Here is a 19,826-nt window from a genome sequence, read left to right as displayed (position 1 = left end):
ACCATTAATCACAAACGTAGTTTAAAATGTAACATAGTGTTAACTAACTAACAATACAAACAATAAATGACAGTGTTATGCCTCCCTCTTCTTCCTTTGTATAGGTCTAGATTGACTAGGTGGTTAAACATTATCGGTAGGTCCTCTGACGGACTTGAGGCGAAACCAAAGGTGTTGTGGTAGATGTATGGGCAGCGGGCATAGAAGATGTAGAAGTTGATGTACGGGCAGTAAGATGTGGCCATGTCCAGCTCGACCAACAAAGTCAATACACAACCCCCTCATGGTCTGCAATGTTTGCGCATACAGCTCGCTCCCTATATCTGAAGGCAATGACTTAGAAGCCTCCAGTACAGTATTGTACCTATGAGCAACATCAAATAAACCATGATCCTGCATATAGAAAGAAAAATATACATTATGTAGTTTAAAAAATAAGTATAAGTATAAATACAAGTCATGTCACATACCAGTATTATATCTGCAGACGCAGGCTGAAAATGTGTAGAAGGAGGTCACCTCAATAGATCTATCATGCGCAACCTCGTGATGCAACGATATCATATCATCTATTCCCCAATGGCATGAGTACGGCCACTAAATGGAGTACCTTGAACAACACATCTCTCGCGCTCATCCCACTGTGCTATGTAGGGTCGATGTCTGATCAGATAATTCTTGTAATGTTCTTCGACAACCGATCTATGCCATGAAGGCTTGTGCTCGTGTCACAGGGTGCTGGAATCATTTTCTCTAATCCAAACTAGAGCATAACTCGATGAGGAAAATGAAACTCCATAATTTCGAAACAAATAAGTGAAGCCAATGTGCGTCATACATGTCGATAAGCTCGACATATAGCAGGTAATAACTCTAGTCTCGCCTGAGTATACGGCTGTCAAGTCATCAACAAAGAAAGAAAGTTAAAACATTTGGCATGTGAGAGAGGTCTACTAATGTATAGAAGTTATGAGATAATAGACCCTATGTACCTACTCATCCACTTGATATTCAAGTATCCTTGTAGTAAGAAAATCCAACTGCTAAGTGCGACCTGGTGACGTGTACCCGAAGCCAACAAAAAAGAAATATACATTAATATCCTTCTAAAAAATGAAAATACATAACGTTATCATACAAATGTAAGACGTCGCATATTACCTAACAGCTAAGGGGTCAACCCCCAGAACATGATAGGATCCTAAAACAGTAACGCCATTAGTCAAACTGTGGAGGTGGGTCCCGCACCCTCGAAATCACAAGCCTACCGATGTGTATGTGCTCTCATGCCCAAAGTTTTAACGACATCACAGGTCCACTTAACTCCTTCGCACCCATTGTGATGCCGACATAGCTCTCGATACAAGAATGTAAGGGTCGCACTACTCCAGCTATATGGCCTTGCTACGTTAAGATCAGCTGAGGGGGGATAAAACCACCTAGACTATATTTCTACTCTTGTCAGCAAAACGAATATGCCCCATCAAGAGAAGAAGGTAAGCTCGTGCGAAATTGCACCCTGTCTCCTTATCAGCATCGTTCGGCAACAAGAAATATTGTAGCCGAAGCCATTTAAACCTCAAAGACGAGCCCTAAACAACTTTGGATTGGTTCTCCGGAGTCGTGGGATAACATAGTAACAGGTGTTACCCCACCACTCCAGAGGCAACCTCAAACAGACGACTGTAGCCAAATTACCCTCGCCTAAACCAGTAAATGGTGGCCCGTGCACTCTAATTCCAAGGATAACAACGACATCTCTAAAGTACACTAGTGGAAAAAACCTTATTTGTCACTTAGTAACAGATGCGCTTTTTACAAAACTACATTTCAAAATCAATTAAAACTTTGGGAAAGAAAGCTGGGAGGAATATCTGATGCGGTCCTCTTGTGGACTGCATCTGATTAAAAAACTGATGCCGTTTTTTCTAAAATCTATCTGATGTGGTTTCTAAAACCGCATCAGATTTTCTTATTTTTTCTTTTAAAAAAATATAACGCGACCCAGTACTCGTGGCCCATTACCTCCCCTTATAACCCCAGCCCAAATTTCCTTATCTCAAAACCCTACCTCCCTCATCCTCTGCTCCAAAACCCAAATTTCCTCGATGGGGAAGTCGAAGTCGAACCAAACGAAGGCGATCGTGGAGGCGAACAAAACGACACCACCTCAGTCCACCTCTCTCTCTCTCCTCTCTACTCCTCCCTCATACATGGGGCTGAAACCCTAACTCCTTTATCCTCTCACAAATGCCACCACCTCAATCCACCTCTCTCTCTCCTTTCTACTCATCCATCACGAAGTGACGAACGAAAACCCTAAACGAAGAAAAAACAATGAACCGAAGAAACAAAAAGAAGAAACAAAGTGAAGAATGCTCGTGATTCCAGATATGAGTTTTTTTGTATTTAAATTTAGTTGTAATTTCATGTCTTGTTGTAATTTTTTCGGTTTTTTTAAATTTTTAGATCTGAATTCATATGAGGAACCCTAATTTGTTCGTCTTTTAATATTCCAAATTTGAGGAAACTCGTGATCAACTTGTTCGTTTTATTTTTTAAGAATTAATTTAGAGATCTGAAGTCTTTTATTTTAAGATTTGTTCGTTTTATTATTCAGTATTTTAGTTTGTTTTCACTCGTGACTAGTTTGTTTTGTTAATTTTCTATATTACAGATTTGTTCGTTTTTTAGTTTTTTTTATTTTCTGTATTTTATTAATTTTGTGTATTTTAGATTTGTTAGTATATAATTTTAGGGATTCTTTTGTTGTGAAATGTTTTACTAAATGTTTTGGTTGAATGAATATGAAAGTATTTTGTTTCTAATTACACAATTTGTGTGAATTCTTTTTGACATAATTTATATGAATTCCTTTTGACATAATTTGTATGAATTTTAGTGTATTTTAGATTAGTTTGGTTGAATGAATTCTAGTGCATACAATTTGTATCTAATTACACAATCCCAATTTCGTTGGCATGTATATATGTGTCACTGAAGGCAAAAAAGTAGCGCAAAGTAGCGCAAACCTGTAACTTGTTTTTGACATTCATTCTAACAAGCTGATGCAGTTTTTAAGGAAAACCGCATCAATTAATGTGATTAACTGATGTCGTTTTCCTTACGAACCGCATTAGTAAATCATTTACTATCCAGTTTTTGATCGGATCGGTAAATTAATGGGAACTGCTGCAATATCGTTTGATGCGGACCAAAACCGCATCAGTAAGCTCGGTTATGACCGCATCAGACGGGCTTTTTTCCACTAGTGGTAATCGTTGTCTCCCCAACAGTCAATTGAAAGGTTTGTGTCTCCATCGCTCCACCAATGCCGTCAGAAGTGGTCGATCGAGCTCCAAACCTCCCCTTACAAAATGATGGATGCCGAGAAAACTAACACGCTCAATTTACCAAAGAACCCTATCGTGAACCTCCCAATCACGAGTGAGACTATGATGATGCAACCGACACAATAATACTGCATCTGGTACTCCCCTCCAGGCATCCTCACTCTGATGCTTGTCCTCGAGGGTAAGAACGTTGCGATTACTGGGGCCGGGAAAGATGGGATGCGCCATCAGACCTAAGAAAAAAAAAATTAACATAAGTTAGTAACATATGAAAAAAAAAACAAAGCGACTATCGTAACAAAAATACATTATTTCATAGTGAATAAGAAAAAAAAAATTATGTTCGTAAAGAAAACAAATTTTCCCAGATGTTCCCTCACCACTCTTATTAGGGTATTTTTGCTGTTTTGTCTCGGAACCTTATAAATGCTACAACTATATTTTCCCAGCCGATCACCTACATCTATTTCATTTTTTATTCGAGTGGACCTCAGACGTCCAGGTCCCCTCTTCTGGGCCTCATTAGCTAAAATTCTCATACCACAATATGGAGAACAATTATACATATTAGGCACAAGCTTGAAATAGGGCATATAAGTAGATCGATACTCGGTAGTCATAAAAGAAGTGTCTACAAAACCACTATATGAAACTCTCTGATATCGACAGACCGCAAGGACATGAGAATACGAAACTTAAATATTCTGACTTTCTCACATGTGCAAGGCTTCTAAATTAAGTTAATCGTGTGTTTATTTACACCTTTAATTTCCTTGCAATACGGCCTCCACGTCCAGTAGTGACCTCAAATAGCTCTCGTTCATAGTCCAATATAATCACCTCATGAGCACTTGCCTTCTCCATGTTTTTTTCAATGATGGCAGTCGCCTTCGGGCTATAATCATGGCATTCCTCAAGTCTTTTTCTACCCAATTCTCTCCTCGTAGCAAAATAATAATTGCTATGATAAAATGTCATTCTTACCAAAGTAGTGATCGGAAGACATCTTGCCCCTTTTATGACGTCGGTACACACTTCAGACATTTTTGTGGTTTGCACACTATATCTACATCCCCCATCATGATGAAGTGACCATAGATGAAGGGGAATGTCCAACAGATATCTAGCCCCCTCGACATTAATGGAGACAATTTGATCCATTTAGTACAAAAACTACCTCTTTTGCCTAGCATATGTAGCTTTTCCGAATAGATTATTGATGGCACCATTCTAATACTTTGTATTCACGTTGGAAGCAAGATATCGCACACAAAATCTGTGATGGGCATATGGCTCTTCCAATCCACTTTGGGGCTCGTTCATAGCTGCAATGATACCCCTATGACTCTCAAATATCACAAACAAACTCTTTCTTTTGTGACGAAATGTATAATGCAAGCTAAAAACAAAGACCAGGAGTTCGTGATTTTCTCCTCCACAACAACAAAGGCAAGTGGGAATAGCTGGAAATTAGCATATGTGCCCATATCAATCAATAATGTGCCTTTGTACTTCTCGTACAAGTGAGTACCATCTATAGTGATAAGAGGTCAATAATGACGGAATCCACTAATAAAGGGTTTAAAGGCCCATAAGACCCTCTTGAAGATGTGCATAGAAGAATCTTGTGTTGGGATCGTACACCAATACACGACAGTGCCTCGATTGGACTCTTTCATGGCTTGCAAGTACCTTGGTAACTCTTCATAAGACTTCTCCCAATCACCAAAATGTTGGTTATCGCTTTTTGCTTGGATAACCAAGCTCTCTTGTACCTTATTGAAAATTGATATTGGTTCTTGGCAAAAGTCAAGATGGACTGAACTTTGAACGAAAGATCAGCCCTAATGAAATCCTCGATAAGATCAACAACGAAATCCGAGGAAATGAGAGAATGGCCTCCAGATGTTATGTCTCCTAAACAATTGCTTGCATGTGGACCACCTTATCATACAATTTTGAATGAATACGACTGAGTCATGATTGCACGCAACCTTCATGGACATTGATACACTTCCTTTCTAACACATTCAATGACATACTTTGTGGGCCTTGACTGTAACACCCGAAACATCTGGTTTTTGGAGATCGACCATGCTTTCACAAAAATCTTTAATTGCTGCAATGAGGCAAACTCTTGCCCTATCTCAAATATTGGGTTTGTAAAGCTTTTTTGAGTTTTGGCTTAAGGAATCCTCTTGTAATCTAGCATACTCAACTGATCCTGCTATAGTCTTGGGTTTGAAAGCCCTGTCAAAAGGTCTTATAGTGGCCTTAAGTCCCCCAATGAAGCTTTCCATCAAATAGCTTTTAGGCAATATATCACTAGTAGAATAAATGCTATTTGCTGCGGTGATATTGCTGCGGTTTTACCTATACGCAGCAATATAACACGCAAAAAGAAAAGAAAAAATAAAAAATAACCATATTGTTGCGGTTTCGGTCAAAAACCGCAGCAATATGGTTTCAATGGAAATTTTTTAAAATTTTTTTGACTTTTTGACCAAACCTACTGCTGTGGTTTTTGTCAAAAACCGCAGCAATATATTAAAATATTATTAAAAAATAATATTTTTATATATTGCTGCGGTTATTGAAAAAAACCGCAGCAATATGTTAAAAAAAAATTATATAAAACGCAAGCCCATCATTTAGGGTTTATTTTCTTTCTTCATAATTTTCCACTCACACGCCGCAACCTCTCATCTCCTCTCACCTTCAGCGCTCTCTCCTCTCACCTCTCACCTTTCACCTTCAGCCCTCTCTCCTCTCACCTTACCTTCGCCCTCATTCCTATCTCCTCTCACCTTACCTTCACCCTCATTCCTCTCTCCTCTCACCTTAATCTTCGACGAAGACCGATGATTCCGCCGATCTGTTTTTTTTTCGTCGTTCGTTCAATTAATTAAGGCTTCCGTCGTTCTCGTCTTCGTCCGTCTCCACCACCGTCGTTCTCCTCTTCGTCCGTCTCCATCGCTGTCGTTCTCATATTCGTCTCCACCGCCGGCCAGATGCACCAACTTCGTGGGTTCGTTCCTCATTCGTCCGCCGTTCGCACCAACTCCGGCGTCTTGTTCGTTATTTGTTCGTCATTCACCAGATTGGGAATTTTTCGTTTGTAAATTCATTGTTTTAGGTTAGTAATTTTTTTTTCTGTTTTTTTTTTCAGCAGCGCATTCCAGATCTGTTTTTTATCGTCTTCCATCGTCGGTTTTTTGTCCTCCTTCAACGCGACATTTCTATTTTTTTTGTTGTTTTTGTGTTCAGAATTTTCTTTTTTTTGTTCGTTTTTATTTCTTTTGTTTTCGTTTCTTAAGTTCTTTTTGTAGTTTTAAGATTTTTTTATTTTCTGTTTTTTATTTTTTTCGTATATTATTTGTTTGTATTGGTTATTTAGATGTAATTGTTTTAAAATTTTGCTTTCTTTTTACATTTTATTCTTTTGTAATATTGATGTAATTAGAGTTTTCATTTTTATCAATTAATGAACATTTTATGTTCAGTTTGTATGTGAATTTAAAATTAATTGGCAAATGCAAAAAAAAAAAAACTTTTTTTTTGCCTGTACCAGGACATATTGCTGCGGTTTCTGGCCCAAAACCGCAGCAATATTAGCTTTTTGTTTTTTAATATATAATATTGCTGCGGTTTTGGGCCAGAAACCGCAACAATATTACGTGATTGTTTAAACAGTCGTTAAAAAATTATAATATTGCTGCGGTTTGGCCTAAGAACCGCAGCAACATTTGAAGATATTGCTGCGGTTTAAAACCGCAGCAATATTATTAATACCTATTGCTGCCCCCTTAATTGCTGCGCGCCCAAAACCGCAGCAATAGGGCACTTTTTAACCGCAACAAATACCATTTATTCTACTAGTGATATAACTATTCTGTAACATGATGGATTTCAGATTTTCAAATGCATCAATATACTTGATTGAACCCAGTTGCTACAATTTACTAAAATCCTCAACCACATTCACCCCATATTCATCCTTAAACCTAGCATTCACATCAATCACAAAATCGTTCCAATCTACCACCAAACTAGTAGCAAGATAACTACTCACCCATTTCTCTGCCTTTTCAGAAATCTTACATAATGTAAAATACTTACAACATTTTTTATGCAAATTCTAGGGTTGCTACCATTGAACGTGGGAAACTCTAGCTTAGGTACATAACTCAGGGGTTTGGAATGATGGTACCTTTCTTCTGATGATACTGATCCAGGAGATCTGGGTGACCTCTGTTCAGGCTCCTAGAGTGATTGGACCAGCTTCAGAAGCTCCTCAAACCTCTGATCAGACTTCTCACTTTGCTCCTGCAGTTTCTGCTCCAACAATTTCAGCTGAGCTTCCATTGCTTTCCTAGTAAAAGTCGGAGTCATATCTAATAGTGTGTGTGAATGTGGATCAAAGTAGGCAGCAGGGTAGCTCTGATACCACTGATAAGGGAGGTTATGAAACCGACTGATTTAAGAAGAAATTGCAGCAGAGAAGAAGAAGAAGAAAAGAAGAAGGAGATGATAGAGAGAGAGATTGAGAGAGAGAGTGATGATAATTGTGATATTTTTCTTCATGATCCTTTCTCTAAAAAACTTGCTATTTGTAGTAAGTAGCTACCACAGAATACAGCACTACACCACTACCTCCACACATGCGTAACAGAAAGTAAATCAGACAAATGAAATAACAAACTGAAATAACAGATTTTTTTTGCCAAAACTAGATATATAAAAATCCTCTAACACTCTGGAAGCTGAAACTCATGCCATACATATGGCCATACAGTGGGCGATACAAGAACATTGGAACGTGAGTATTATAACATCGGACTGCAAAAATGCACTTGAGGAGATTGGAAACAATCGGTTCATTAGAAGTAATATTTGCAACTTTATTTATGATTGTAGGGAGTGGCTCCAAGAAAATGCAGAGTTCAAGCTTTGGCATGAAGTTAGAGCAAAAAATAGGATTGTTGACGCACTAGCAAGACATGCATAAGGGAGGGTAGCAACCCCAATTTTGAAACTTTTCCCCATCCCTCCCTCGATTTGTAATAAAATTTTACTAGAAGACTTAAAAAGGTGTAATATGTCGACCATGGATCTGGGTACTGATCGATGACCATGGCTGAAAGAACTCTGTAAACGTTTCTTTATGTTAGTAATTTAATGCTCATTTTCAACCAAAAAAAAAAATGATGCACACATACCGTACCCTCACTGAAGGTAATGATTAAGATAACCAGTAACAATTAACACCAAAAGTATGGTGATATTCTCTCTTTGAAGTTTAATCACAGGATGTATAGTTAAATGATACTCGATTCTATTTAATTTCCACGTACAGTAATTTGAAGTTTAATCACAGGATGTACAGTAAGTCATTTTGCTGTAAGATACTTTTACTGTAGAAACATACAAATTACTCTTTATTCTAGAGCTGTTTTATACGCCTTTGAGTTATGCTTTCAACACATCAGAAGCATAAGAGGTATAATGAAGGCCTTCAATCTAATTTCCTTTATTCACGACAATGGTTATGAAAGCTTCCTTGGTATTCAAAATGAAAGAACCATCGACATTTTTTTATAGCTGGTCCGTATTATACAGTATGATTTTTTTTCCATTCTGAGTAAACTAGGAGCTCTTAAGAATTGGAGTCTAAGAATGTGAATGAAATTCCAGATAGTTCGATTCTAAGCTGAACATTAGAGGAGGAAAGGACAACGACTCGGTGGCTTCACTCGATGTTAATGCGTCTGAACTAGATCGGGTAAATTTTGAGGCTGCTAGGAGTCAAATGGTGAGTTGGGTAACATCAATTAGAACTCCCATGAGGCAGCAAACAGGGAATGTGGTGAATTTTTCTCCGCATCCTATGCAACAACTTGCAAGTAACACATGTAATAATTCTTGGCACCAAAATCTATTTGAATTACTTGATCTCAAAGTTAATATTCCTGAAAATGTTAATTCTGATATTGCAATTGATGTGGTTATTACTGAGGATGATGTGAAAGATGAAACAGTATTCTGGGAATCAGCGATTGTATGTTATGTATTAGGAATGACTTTTTTTTTTTTGCTAATTAAGTAAAGTATATTGAACACAAGAAACCAATTACAAACCACCACAAACCAAGGAAGAGATAAACCAACTAGGTTGGACCCTCTCAACCAAGGCTTGCCACAAAACTAATTACAAATCATCATTGAATTAGCTCTATCTCTTAACCAACTTCTATCTCTATATGTAATTTTGTGAGGAATCACACTATAGATTCTATCTATACAAACTTTCTGGATTCTATTAACATGATTAACTATGACATCAACCTTGCAGTTCCATACAACATCATTTCTAGCTAACCAAATGAAATAAATTGTAGCCCCCAGCACAGCTAACATAACCTGCTTCTGGAACCTTGATACTGTTGAAGATTTTCCTGATACTACTCTCAATGCTGTCCCCAAACATATCAAACTGCATCCAGTTAGAAACTGACTGACTCACAGCTAAGCTAAATGGGCAGCTAAAAAATAGGTGTATGTGAGTTTCATCCAGAAGACCACACAATCTGCATAAGGGGTCTGCTATAATACCCATTCTTCTCAATCTCATGGCTATATTTAGCCTTTCCTTCATTACCAGCCAACAAATAAACCTATGTTTGGGAAGAGTTAATCTATTCCAAACAAAGTTCCTCCAGTTCACCTTTTCACTTTCACCAATTAGTTTCCTATAACACTCCTGAATTGAGAAATTCTGCATATTTGCCATTTGTTGAGCTGTATAGACCATCTTCAACTGTTCCTTCACTTCACAAATTTTCCTCCAATACCAGCTACGATCCTGGGTGGGCACATAAGACCACCAATCAGCAAACCTGACATAGACAGCATTGATCCATCTGAGCCAAAGGCTATCTTTTTTAGCTTCAATTGCCCACACATATCTACCTAGGGCAGCAACATTCCACTGAATTATCTTCCTCAGACCAAGACCACCTTCACCTTTTGGCCTACACACTTGCTCCCAGTTAACATTACCAGGTTTTTGACTGAAGTAGGCTCCACTCCATAGGTATGCCCTACATATATTATTGATATCTTGCATGACTCTCTTTGGAATTATCATCATTTGAGCCCAGTATGTATGTAAACTCATTAAGACTGAGATTATGAGCAGCACTCTTGCTTGGTAAGCTAAATGCCTTGAACTCCAACTCCTTATTCTTGCTGTGATTTTCTCCACAAGGACACCACAATCACCTGCTGATATTCTTTTAAAACAAATGGGCCCCCTAGGTACTTAAACGGGAGAGTTCCATTAGAGAAGCCAGACATGTCAAGTACTCTTGTTGTCTCCTCCTGAGTCATACCAGCAGTATAGATTTCATACTTTTGTTTATTAACTTCTAGTCCTGAAACTTCTTAGAAGTGTTGAAATCCTTGAAGCAAGCTTAACACTGATGCATAATCACCTTTACTGCACATTATGATGTCATCCGCAAAACAAATGGTTAAGCCTAACTCCATAGCATCTAGGATGATACTGAAACATAGTTCTCTCTACCACTTGCTTCATAGTCCTTGAAAAGTATTCCATACCGATTACAAAGAGCAGAGGGGATATAGGGTCCCCCTGCCTAAGCCCCTTCTTTCCTTTGAAAAAACCCACCAAAGAGCCATTAATCATCAAGGAGTAGCTTGGAGTTTTAACACATTCCATGATGAGCCTTATGAAGTCCTCAAGGAAGTTCAAAGCTCCCAGAACATCTTCCAAAAACTTCCAGTCAATGGAATCATAGGCCTTCTTCAGATCCATCTTTATAATACAGCTTGGTTGTGCATTTTTCCTGCCTTATTGTCTCACAATATCTTGGCAGATTAATATGTTATGAGCAATAAACCTCCCCTGAATAAAGGCTCCTTGATTAGGAGCAATTATTTCAAGCAATACCAGATTCAATCTATTACATAAAAGCTTAGTAATGCACTTATAAAGCACATTACAACATGCAATTGGCCTAAATTCGGTTACACTGTTAGGGTATTTCACTTTAGGAATGAGAGTTAGGATTGTATGATCACTACTACATTTTCAATCAAAGGCAATGGTTTAAACATAGCTAACGTAACGGTTCTTTTAATACCGTTGCAATATAAAGTTCTATTGCAAAGGCCCGTTGCTAACTACATAATTGACTAGGCTACTGCAACGGGTGAGTTATAGCCATTGCATTAGATTGATAAAATGCACGGGTTAATGTGAAGTCGTTGCGTTAAAATAGCTACTGCAACGGTTGTCGAAAAAAGTTAAGCGCCCAAAAAATTGGGTCTTCTAATTTCCCACCTTTTGTTTATGAAATTTCAAAACTCACACATATATCCCTCTTTATCTAAGTGCTGTAGATAACCATTTTATCTTTCCTCCAACTCAAAACCCTTGTTCAACTCCTCGCTTATCATTGCCGCTTCAAAAACTGTATAAAAATGACGGAAAATAACAACCCACCAACTTAAAGCCAAGAAACCATGGAACCCTCAACCAAAATAAAAAAAGCTTCAACACCATGAAAATGAAAATGGCGTTGATTCGTTCTCCTTCAAAGTTAAACCAATAACCCATTTTCTCTCTCATCTACCTTCTCTTTCTCTCTCCTCTGTACTTTCTGGTGAACCAGAACTTCGAAGACGATGATCAGCGTCGAAGACTCGAACACATTTTTTTCGCTACTAAATCCAGAACAATGTTATTTCGATGAAGTTATGACAGATTTCAACTCTACATTTCCTTCGTATCTCCACTTCAGGATATGCACTGCTCTCGCTACTCTTATTGAGGTTTCTCTCTCCTCTTGATTTTCAATTTTATGCAATATCGAGCTTGATTTGATTGCCTTTTTCAAGTTGTGCACTGTGATTTTCGGGTTTTGAGTATGTTGTTGTAATTGTTCAACTTGATTAGGGTTTCTGGAGTGTAATTTGATTGGAGTCAATTTATTTGCGTTTCCAATGATCTGAGATAGGATTTTAGTTACGATATGGTGAGCTTTAGAATTGTTGTGAATTGGATGTGCTTTTCCAAATTTCACCACTCGGCTGTCAAATTAGGACGACATAAATGATTAAAACCTTCTATGCTTTTCCAAATTTCACCACTCGGCTGTAAAATTTTAGCCTGAAGCAAGAAGTATAAAAAGGAGAAACTTCACCTCATATTTACTTGTACTCATCCAGTTAGCCTATATCAATGAACATGCTTTCTCATACCTTATCTAGGGTTAACATCATGAGCAGATGGATTATAAAGGCTGGATTTCAATGCTTTGATATCTCAATAAGCACACAAGTTCTACAGCCCAATGGCCAAAATGCACAAAAAAAGCCTCTGTTACACTAAATATAGCTTATTAGTATAGCTGCTCACAACCACACTAAAAACTCTAATTCATTATTCAAAGAATAACCCAATTTTTAAGTTACACAATCTTTTGAAGTATTCTTTCAAGTTTAGCTACATTTTCAACGATCTATACACTATTCCTTTTTTGTTTTTTTATGTTATTTTTGTTTCTGGACAGAGGAATTCTTCTGGTTTTTGGACACAAAATCTGCAATTCAGCTGAAAAACCAGGTAAATTCTAAGAAGTTGTTGTGTTTTCTCCATGAATTTGTGCATTCTTAACTGTCAGATTGTCAATTCTGAGATCTACTTTAAATTTGGATAAGTTATTTGCTCAAAATGGAGTTATCTTTTGGTGGGTATCTGATCAAAGCCATATTTTGGACTCTAATTTTGTACATTATGCAATCATTTTTCATTCATGTGATTATCCATTTTTGGTAATTGCAAAAGAATTTTTCTGGTATTTGGGAATTGGGAGCATAATTGGTGTCTCATTACTTGTGGCTGCATCTGATTTGGAACTGATAGAAGTTTATAACATTATGAGGTTTATAACATGATAGAAGTTAATAAATATAAAAAAAAATAAATCAAAAGAGATGAAGAAAAAAGAAATATAGATGCATGATAATTTCACTTATGACATCAGAGGTTCCTGTTATAAATTTATAATATATCAGTATCCATATATAGCTTCTTGGAAACTTATTCTACTTTGGTTAACCAGTTAACCTTGTTCTAAGAATGAGGCCAGTGAAATAAAGAGGCCTATATTGCTGGATTTTTTTATGTATTACATATTTACTAGAGGGAAGGTTGCATGTTTTGTGCTTGGCATGATAGACATGTATTGCCTATGAAATTCCCACTCTGAGGAAGAGTTCCGTCGAGTGTCTCCTGTTTGGTATTTTCAACTAGTATGTCTATGTTTTTGGTTCTCTATAGAGGCTTCGGGTAGATCTGCTAGATCACAGACTCCATCAGTTTCAGATATTGCAATAGGGTTTTGATAGCTTGATTTCCATATCTGTGCTTCCTCGCGTTATTTGAGTCCATTTCACAAGGCTCATTATCATAGTGCATAAGTATTGATGCATGCAACAAGGTCTTCATTGCCTCATATCCGTTTATGTATTCCTTGCTATTTCTGAGTCCTTATTACATGGTTCTGCACTAAATCGCTTATACGAAGGCATTGAATGAAGACGCACGCAAGTGTGGTTAGGATAGGTGGACTTAATTATTGCTTTTGCCTTTTGAGTATATAGATTATACTGGAGATTTGAACAGTGTCATGATTCACTCTATTGTTTTGAGCAGAAATAAAAGAGTTGTTGTCCATAGTATTGGGAAATAAAAGAACACTAATTACTGTAGTGCTCACCACGACACCTCACAAAACATGGACAAATCTGGTCCAACTATGTCAAACCTTAAGTGTTCCCGACAATACCGTGATCCTGTCATGTAACATTGTCATGTACAGAGCACCTGACCTTTTATATATGAGAAGGATCATCATGTTCCCCAAATTAAAACATAATAGACTAACTGCTTGTTAGATCAGGTATACCTTCATTCCATGACATACTTTCTGCCAATCATCGTTAACAATATCTACTTGAAGCACGCATTGCGTCCACTTAAATCTAGTACATGTCTAAGTTAAGCATCTGACTTGGACAACATAAACTGTTACTGGAGAAGTGGTTGGATTTTATCTATATATGTCGCCTATAGATAGTTACCCTTCATGTTGGTCCCCCTCCTTTTTCCCCACAGAAAAAAGAGTTTTTTTTTTTTTGCTTGATTTTCTTTGTAAAAGGGTAGTGGCTAGCTTCAAACCACATCCATAACAAATACTCCCTCCGTCTTTTATTAGTTTACCCCTTTTGACTTTTGACACTATTCACATACATGACTTTGACTATCTTTTGTAATTTGTATTTAAGGAAAAATATAGTCATGTGAGATCTTGTTGGATTCGTCTCAATGTGTATTATCCAAATATCAACTTTTTGTAATTTTTGCTTATCGAAAATTAGAGATATTAAGGTTCAAATTAGTATCTCGGCAAATGTGCCCCAAAGAAAGGGGTAAACTAATAAAAGACGCAGGGAGTATTTAATAGTTCGGTTTGATTAAGTACATTAATTTTCGTACTGTAATTTTGTCTCTTTTATATTGTCATCTTCATCCCACATTATTCTTATTATAGCAATAATGCAAGGTACTGTAATTTTGTCTCTTTTTTGTGTTGTTGATGGGTACGTTTACTATCTATTACAATGTTTGAATTTTTAGGTGAATGATGAACCAACTGGAGGAGATCAAACGTAGACGTCTCACTATACATACTATCGGCCAGATTTAGCTAGCTATATTATAGTGATGCGGTACTTGGTGATTAGAAGGAAAATGATTTATATGTACTTATTAGAAGTATTTGGGGTACTAAAACAAATATTTATTAGTTAGGTTTGATTAAGTACATTAATTTTCGTTAATTAGGATTTTTCATGTATACTCTTAATTTAATTATTTTGGAAATTATAATATAGATATGACAATTATTTTTGGCATGAGTATTTTTGCATTTGTTGCATCGTTACTAATATATATCCAGGTTGTAATATTATAGGTTTTCGGTAGGCATCAGGGGTTTAAAAAAAATTCCGTCATAAAGGCGTTGCAATAGCTATATGATAGTGTTGTAATATATAGAGAGGCGTTGCTATAGAAGCCAAAATGGGACACAATATGAATATTAGGGTCGTTGCAATAGCTATCGAATGGCGTTGCTATAGATATAGAGGCGTTGCAATAGACCTTATAGATGACGCAACGACTCTACATCTATTGCAACGACTTTGTGGTAGCCGTTGCAATAGGCCCCAAAAGTCGTTGCACTAGGCCTATTGCAACGCATCCAAATGCAATGGTTCAAAACCGTTGCAATAGGTCTACTGCAACGACTTTTGGACCTATTGCAACGATTTTTGTGTGTTGCCTTTGCCTTTTAATGTAGTAGTGGATTAAGTTGTTTAAGAAGTTTTTTAGAGTTTAAAAAAATCTAGCACAGCCTCTATACATTCATTTCCAATTATATCCCATGAATCTTTAAAGAAGTGAGAGCCATACCCATCAGGACCTGGTGATTTGTCACCAGGAATAGAGAACATTGCAGCTTTTATTTCTTCTGGAGAGACTCTTCTCATCAAGAGTCTTCCCTACTCTTTTGTAACAACAGGCCCACCTTGAATCACAGCATCTTATATTCTCCTCCTACTAGATCTCTCAGTACCTAACAACTTAATGTAGTACTGAAGAAAAGCATCATTAACCTGCTCCTGAGAATCAACCCATCTCCCATTACTATCAGTAATACCATACACTGTGTTCTGAAGTCTTCTGGCCTTGATTGCTTGATGAAACACCCTAGTATTCTCATCCCCACATCTCATCCACTCTAATCTTGCTTTTTGTTTCAGGAATGAATGATGCCTTTCAGCTAGCTTTCTGTAAGTACTAGCAGCTCTTTTTTCTCCAATTATCAGATTATCATTTCTAGGATCCTGATGCAAAGCAGTTTGGATCACTTTTAGCTCCTTCAATGCTCTAATCTCCTGAGCTTGAATCTGGTCAAAACCTGAATTATTCAGCTCCTTCAAGCTTTCCTTAACCAACTTCATCTTCTTAACCACTCTATACATTGCACAGCCTGTAATCTGAGTAGACCAAGTTTTTCTAACTCTCATCGCAAAATCTTCAGCTGTACTCCACATATGGAAGTACTTAAAGGGTCTCTTACCACTTTCCATCTGATTGTATGCTTTAATTAGAATAGGTGAATGGTCAAAAATTCCTTCTGGCAGGAAGTGTGCTTCTGAATTTTGGAATTCCTCATTACACATCACATTACCTAATACTCTATCCTGTTTAGAGTACACTCTATCTTGACCCTCATTCTTATTATTCCAAGTGTAGAAACAACCAGAACATTTAATGTCTTCTAGCTGACATTGAGCCAAGCAACTTCTAAAAGGAGCCATTTCATTCTCCCTAACTGGATTGCCTATTCTTTCTTCTCTACTCAGCACACAGTTGAAGTCTCCCACAACAATCCAAGACTTATTCACCACATTAACCAGCCTCAAATCTTTCCATAAGGTATCCCTTTCCACAGCACTATTAAAAGCATATACTATAGTGCAATAAAAGCCAGTAGTATGACCATGAGGACTAATCCAACAATGAATCATTTGTGCAGTCATCCATTCAATCTGAACTTGGAAACTGAGTGCATTCCAAGCTATTACTATTCTCCCCCTCTAGGTGATAGGAGGAATTTGATGTAAAACACCAACTTGAGAACAAGTTACTATACAGTTTACCCATATTCTTGGCCTTAACCTTAGTCTCAATGAGACTTATCAATCCAAGGGATCTATTTTTAATAATCTTTTTCACTTCAAATTGCTTTGTCAAGCAATTGATCCCCCGGAGATTCCACACTAAAATGCTATCCATTCTGATCAGGGGAGTCCCCTCCCCTGATTCCATCTGACTCACCCTTGGAGCAAGCTACAGACCCCACCATGACTTGTTCCTCCATAATCTCCAGCGCTGAAAAAGAGTTCTGTACAGAGATAGGACTGGCCTTATTCCCTTCATTCCTAGCCTTCTGAATAACTGGTTGAAACTCTTGAGTATCTGCCTTTTGATGCTCAACCACTGGCTGGACAACCTTCTTCACTCTCCAATCCTTCTGAGTATCCTTCTTATTAGGAATGAAATTATTGTTTCGAATTGTGAATGGTTTTGTTAGGAGGATTTGGGGAAATATGGTATTGATAGGATTGATATGGGATTGAATGGAGTGTTTGTGGTAAGATTTTGCAATTTGGAGGGAAAGAAATTGGCTATGGAAGTTGGTCCAATACTCTATGATAAAAAGCCAGTAATTATGAAGGAATGGTCTATACTGACTGGACTTAATGAAGGAGACAATAGAAGTGGTTCCAACGTGGGCTCGTTTCCTTAGCCTTCCTTTCAAATATTGGGGGAAGGTGTCTCTGAAAAATGGCTAGTTTAATAGGGAAACCTATTAGATCTGGCAGAGTCACTGCTCAAAAAGATCTTCTAAAGTATGCTCGTGTACTCATTGAACTAAACATTGGTCAAACATTCCCTGATGAGATGATGTTTACTAATAAGAAAGGGATGAGAGTGTCACATAATGTTCTGTATGATTGCAAACCAATCATACTTGAGGACTGCAAGGGTATTGGACATGCAGGAGAGCAATCTAGACAGAAGAAATATGAGCTAGGGTTGCAGAAAGTGAAACCTAGGAAACAATGGGTTGTGAAAGCTAACTTGCAACAAGTTGTTGTTGTTAATGAGGTTAATGCTCGTGATAACAACCATCAAAGTGTGGGAGAAGGTGTTGGTGAGTTGTTGCAGAAGGTTTCAACTGGGAAATTAGACATGCTCCTTAGAGTACAATAGTGACTATTGAGCCTGAACAAGCTGTGAGGAGCACTGAAGCTAGTAATAATGAATCTGACCAGGAAAAGGAACAACCTGTCAGTGGAGGAAAGTTGTGGATCTGGAGCCTCAATAATTGGACTAGATCACTGCGGCCCCGTGATATTGAAGAATGTATCACCCTGCAAAATCTCCTAAAAAATGTTTGCATCTCAATGGAGGACGAAGATGAGTTGATTTGGTCTCCCTGCAAGTCTGGAATTTTCTCGGTGAAATCATTCACTTCCGAAATCGCAAAAACTGTTACATCGAGTAATCAAGTGGATTTAGGCCACATCTGGCGAGGCTTAGTTCCTCCGCGCATAGAGATTTTCGCTTGGCTGGCATGGCTAGGCAAGCTAAATTCAAGAGCGAAACTCGCAACGATCAATATTATCCCCCTTTATCGGAATTGGTAGATCATCTTCTCCTTCAATGCACTTACTCTTGGCAGGTTTGGTGCTGGTGGATGAACCTATGGGGTATTCCGTGGACTTCTCCCCCCTCCTTGTTTGCCACTTTCAAGCAATGGTCATTCCCTAGAACGGATCCTTTCTTCAAAAAGGTATGGTCGGCAGTCTTTTATATCATCATATGGTCACTATGGAAAGAACGAAATGGGAGAATTTTCAATAACATCTCCTTCTCCATGGAAAAAGTATGTGACATGATTCTCACTAGACTTGGTTGGTGGATCAAGGGGTGGGGCGACCCATTTCCGTATTCTTGTGAAGACATTGTGCGCAACCCATCATGCCTTAGAATCGGATGTACAAAACCTCCAGCTCAAAAATCCAAAGCTAGGTTAGGATCCTCATGGTCTCCACCTCCACCGAGTTATTATAAGTGGAATGTAGACGCCTCGATGAACAATAATATTTCAAACTCAGCAATAGGTGGATTAATTTCTAAGGAACGATAGAGGAGATTTCATCTGCATCTTCTCAGCACCCACTCCCCCAATGGAGATAAACCATGTTGAGGTCCTGGCGATTCATCGAGCAATCCAGATCACCACAAGTAGCACCAGCCGGTTCAACTATCAGAGATTCATTATTGAATCTGACTCCCTTAATGCAGTCAATTGGTGCAACTCACCCAATAGTGGCCCTTGGAACCTGAATTTTCAGCTTAATTACATCAGAAATGCAATGAAGAACTCTCTATCTTTCTCAATAATTCACCATGTTCGGGAGTCAAATCATGTAGCCGATGCTTTAGCTAAACAAGGGCTAAGAAGACAAGATGAGTTCTTGGCATGGATCTAATATCACCTCATCCCTCTCTTTGATAGTCTCAATATGTACAGAAGCATGGTTTAAATTCGCATAACAAGCAACATTGTAATATGGCGAACTAGACCCCTCCTCTCATTTTTGTACTCTCCGGAATGTAATCTCTGTGGTATTCAATTGCCATATTTATAAAAAAAAATCTGAAAACCTGTCAGTTATGAGGGTATTGCAGATTTTGAGCAATTAGGAGATGTTAACAAGATGCATGGAGAGGGGGTGCTACAACCT

At 37.8% G+C, this 19,826-nt stretch overlaps 1 protein-coding gene across 1 annotated transcript; it reads right to left on the bottom strand.

The window, feature by feature from the left end:
* Positions 1-16,046: 16,046 nt before the first annotated feature.
* On the bottom strand, positions 16,047-17,048 carry LOC125494123 (uncharacterized). Its single transcript, XM_048637692.1, has one exon. It carries the CDS (start codon positions 17,046-17,048, stop codon positions 16,047-16,049), a length of 1,002 nt encoding a protein of 333 aa, XP_048493649.1.
* Between the last annotated feature and the right edge of the window lie 2,778 nt (positions 17,049-19,826).

The sequence above is a fragment of the Beta vulgaris genome, chromosome 8 (assembly GCF_026745355.1).
Source record: "Beta vulgaris subsp. vulgaris cultivar EL10 chromosome 8, EL10.2, whole genome shotgun sequence".
Classification (NCBI taxonomy): Eukaryota; Viridiplantae; Streptophyta; class Magnoliopsida; order Caryophyllales; family Amaranthaceae; genus Beta; species Beta vulgaris.
Note: the sequence above shows the minus strand (reverse complement) of the source record. Positions and strands in the feature narration are given on the sequence as shown.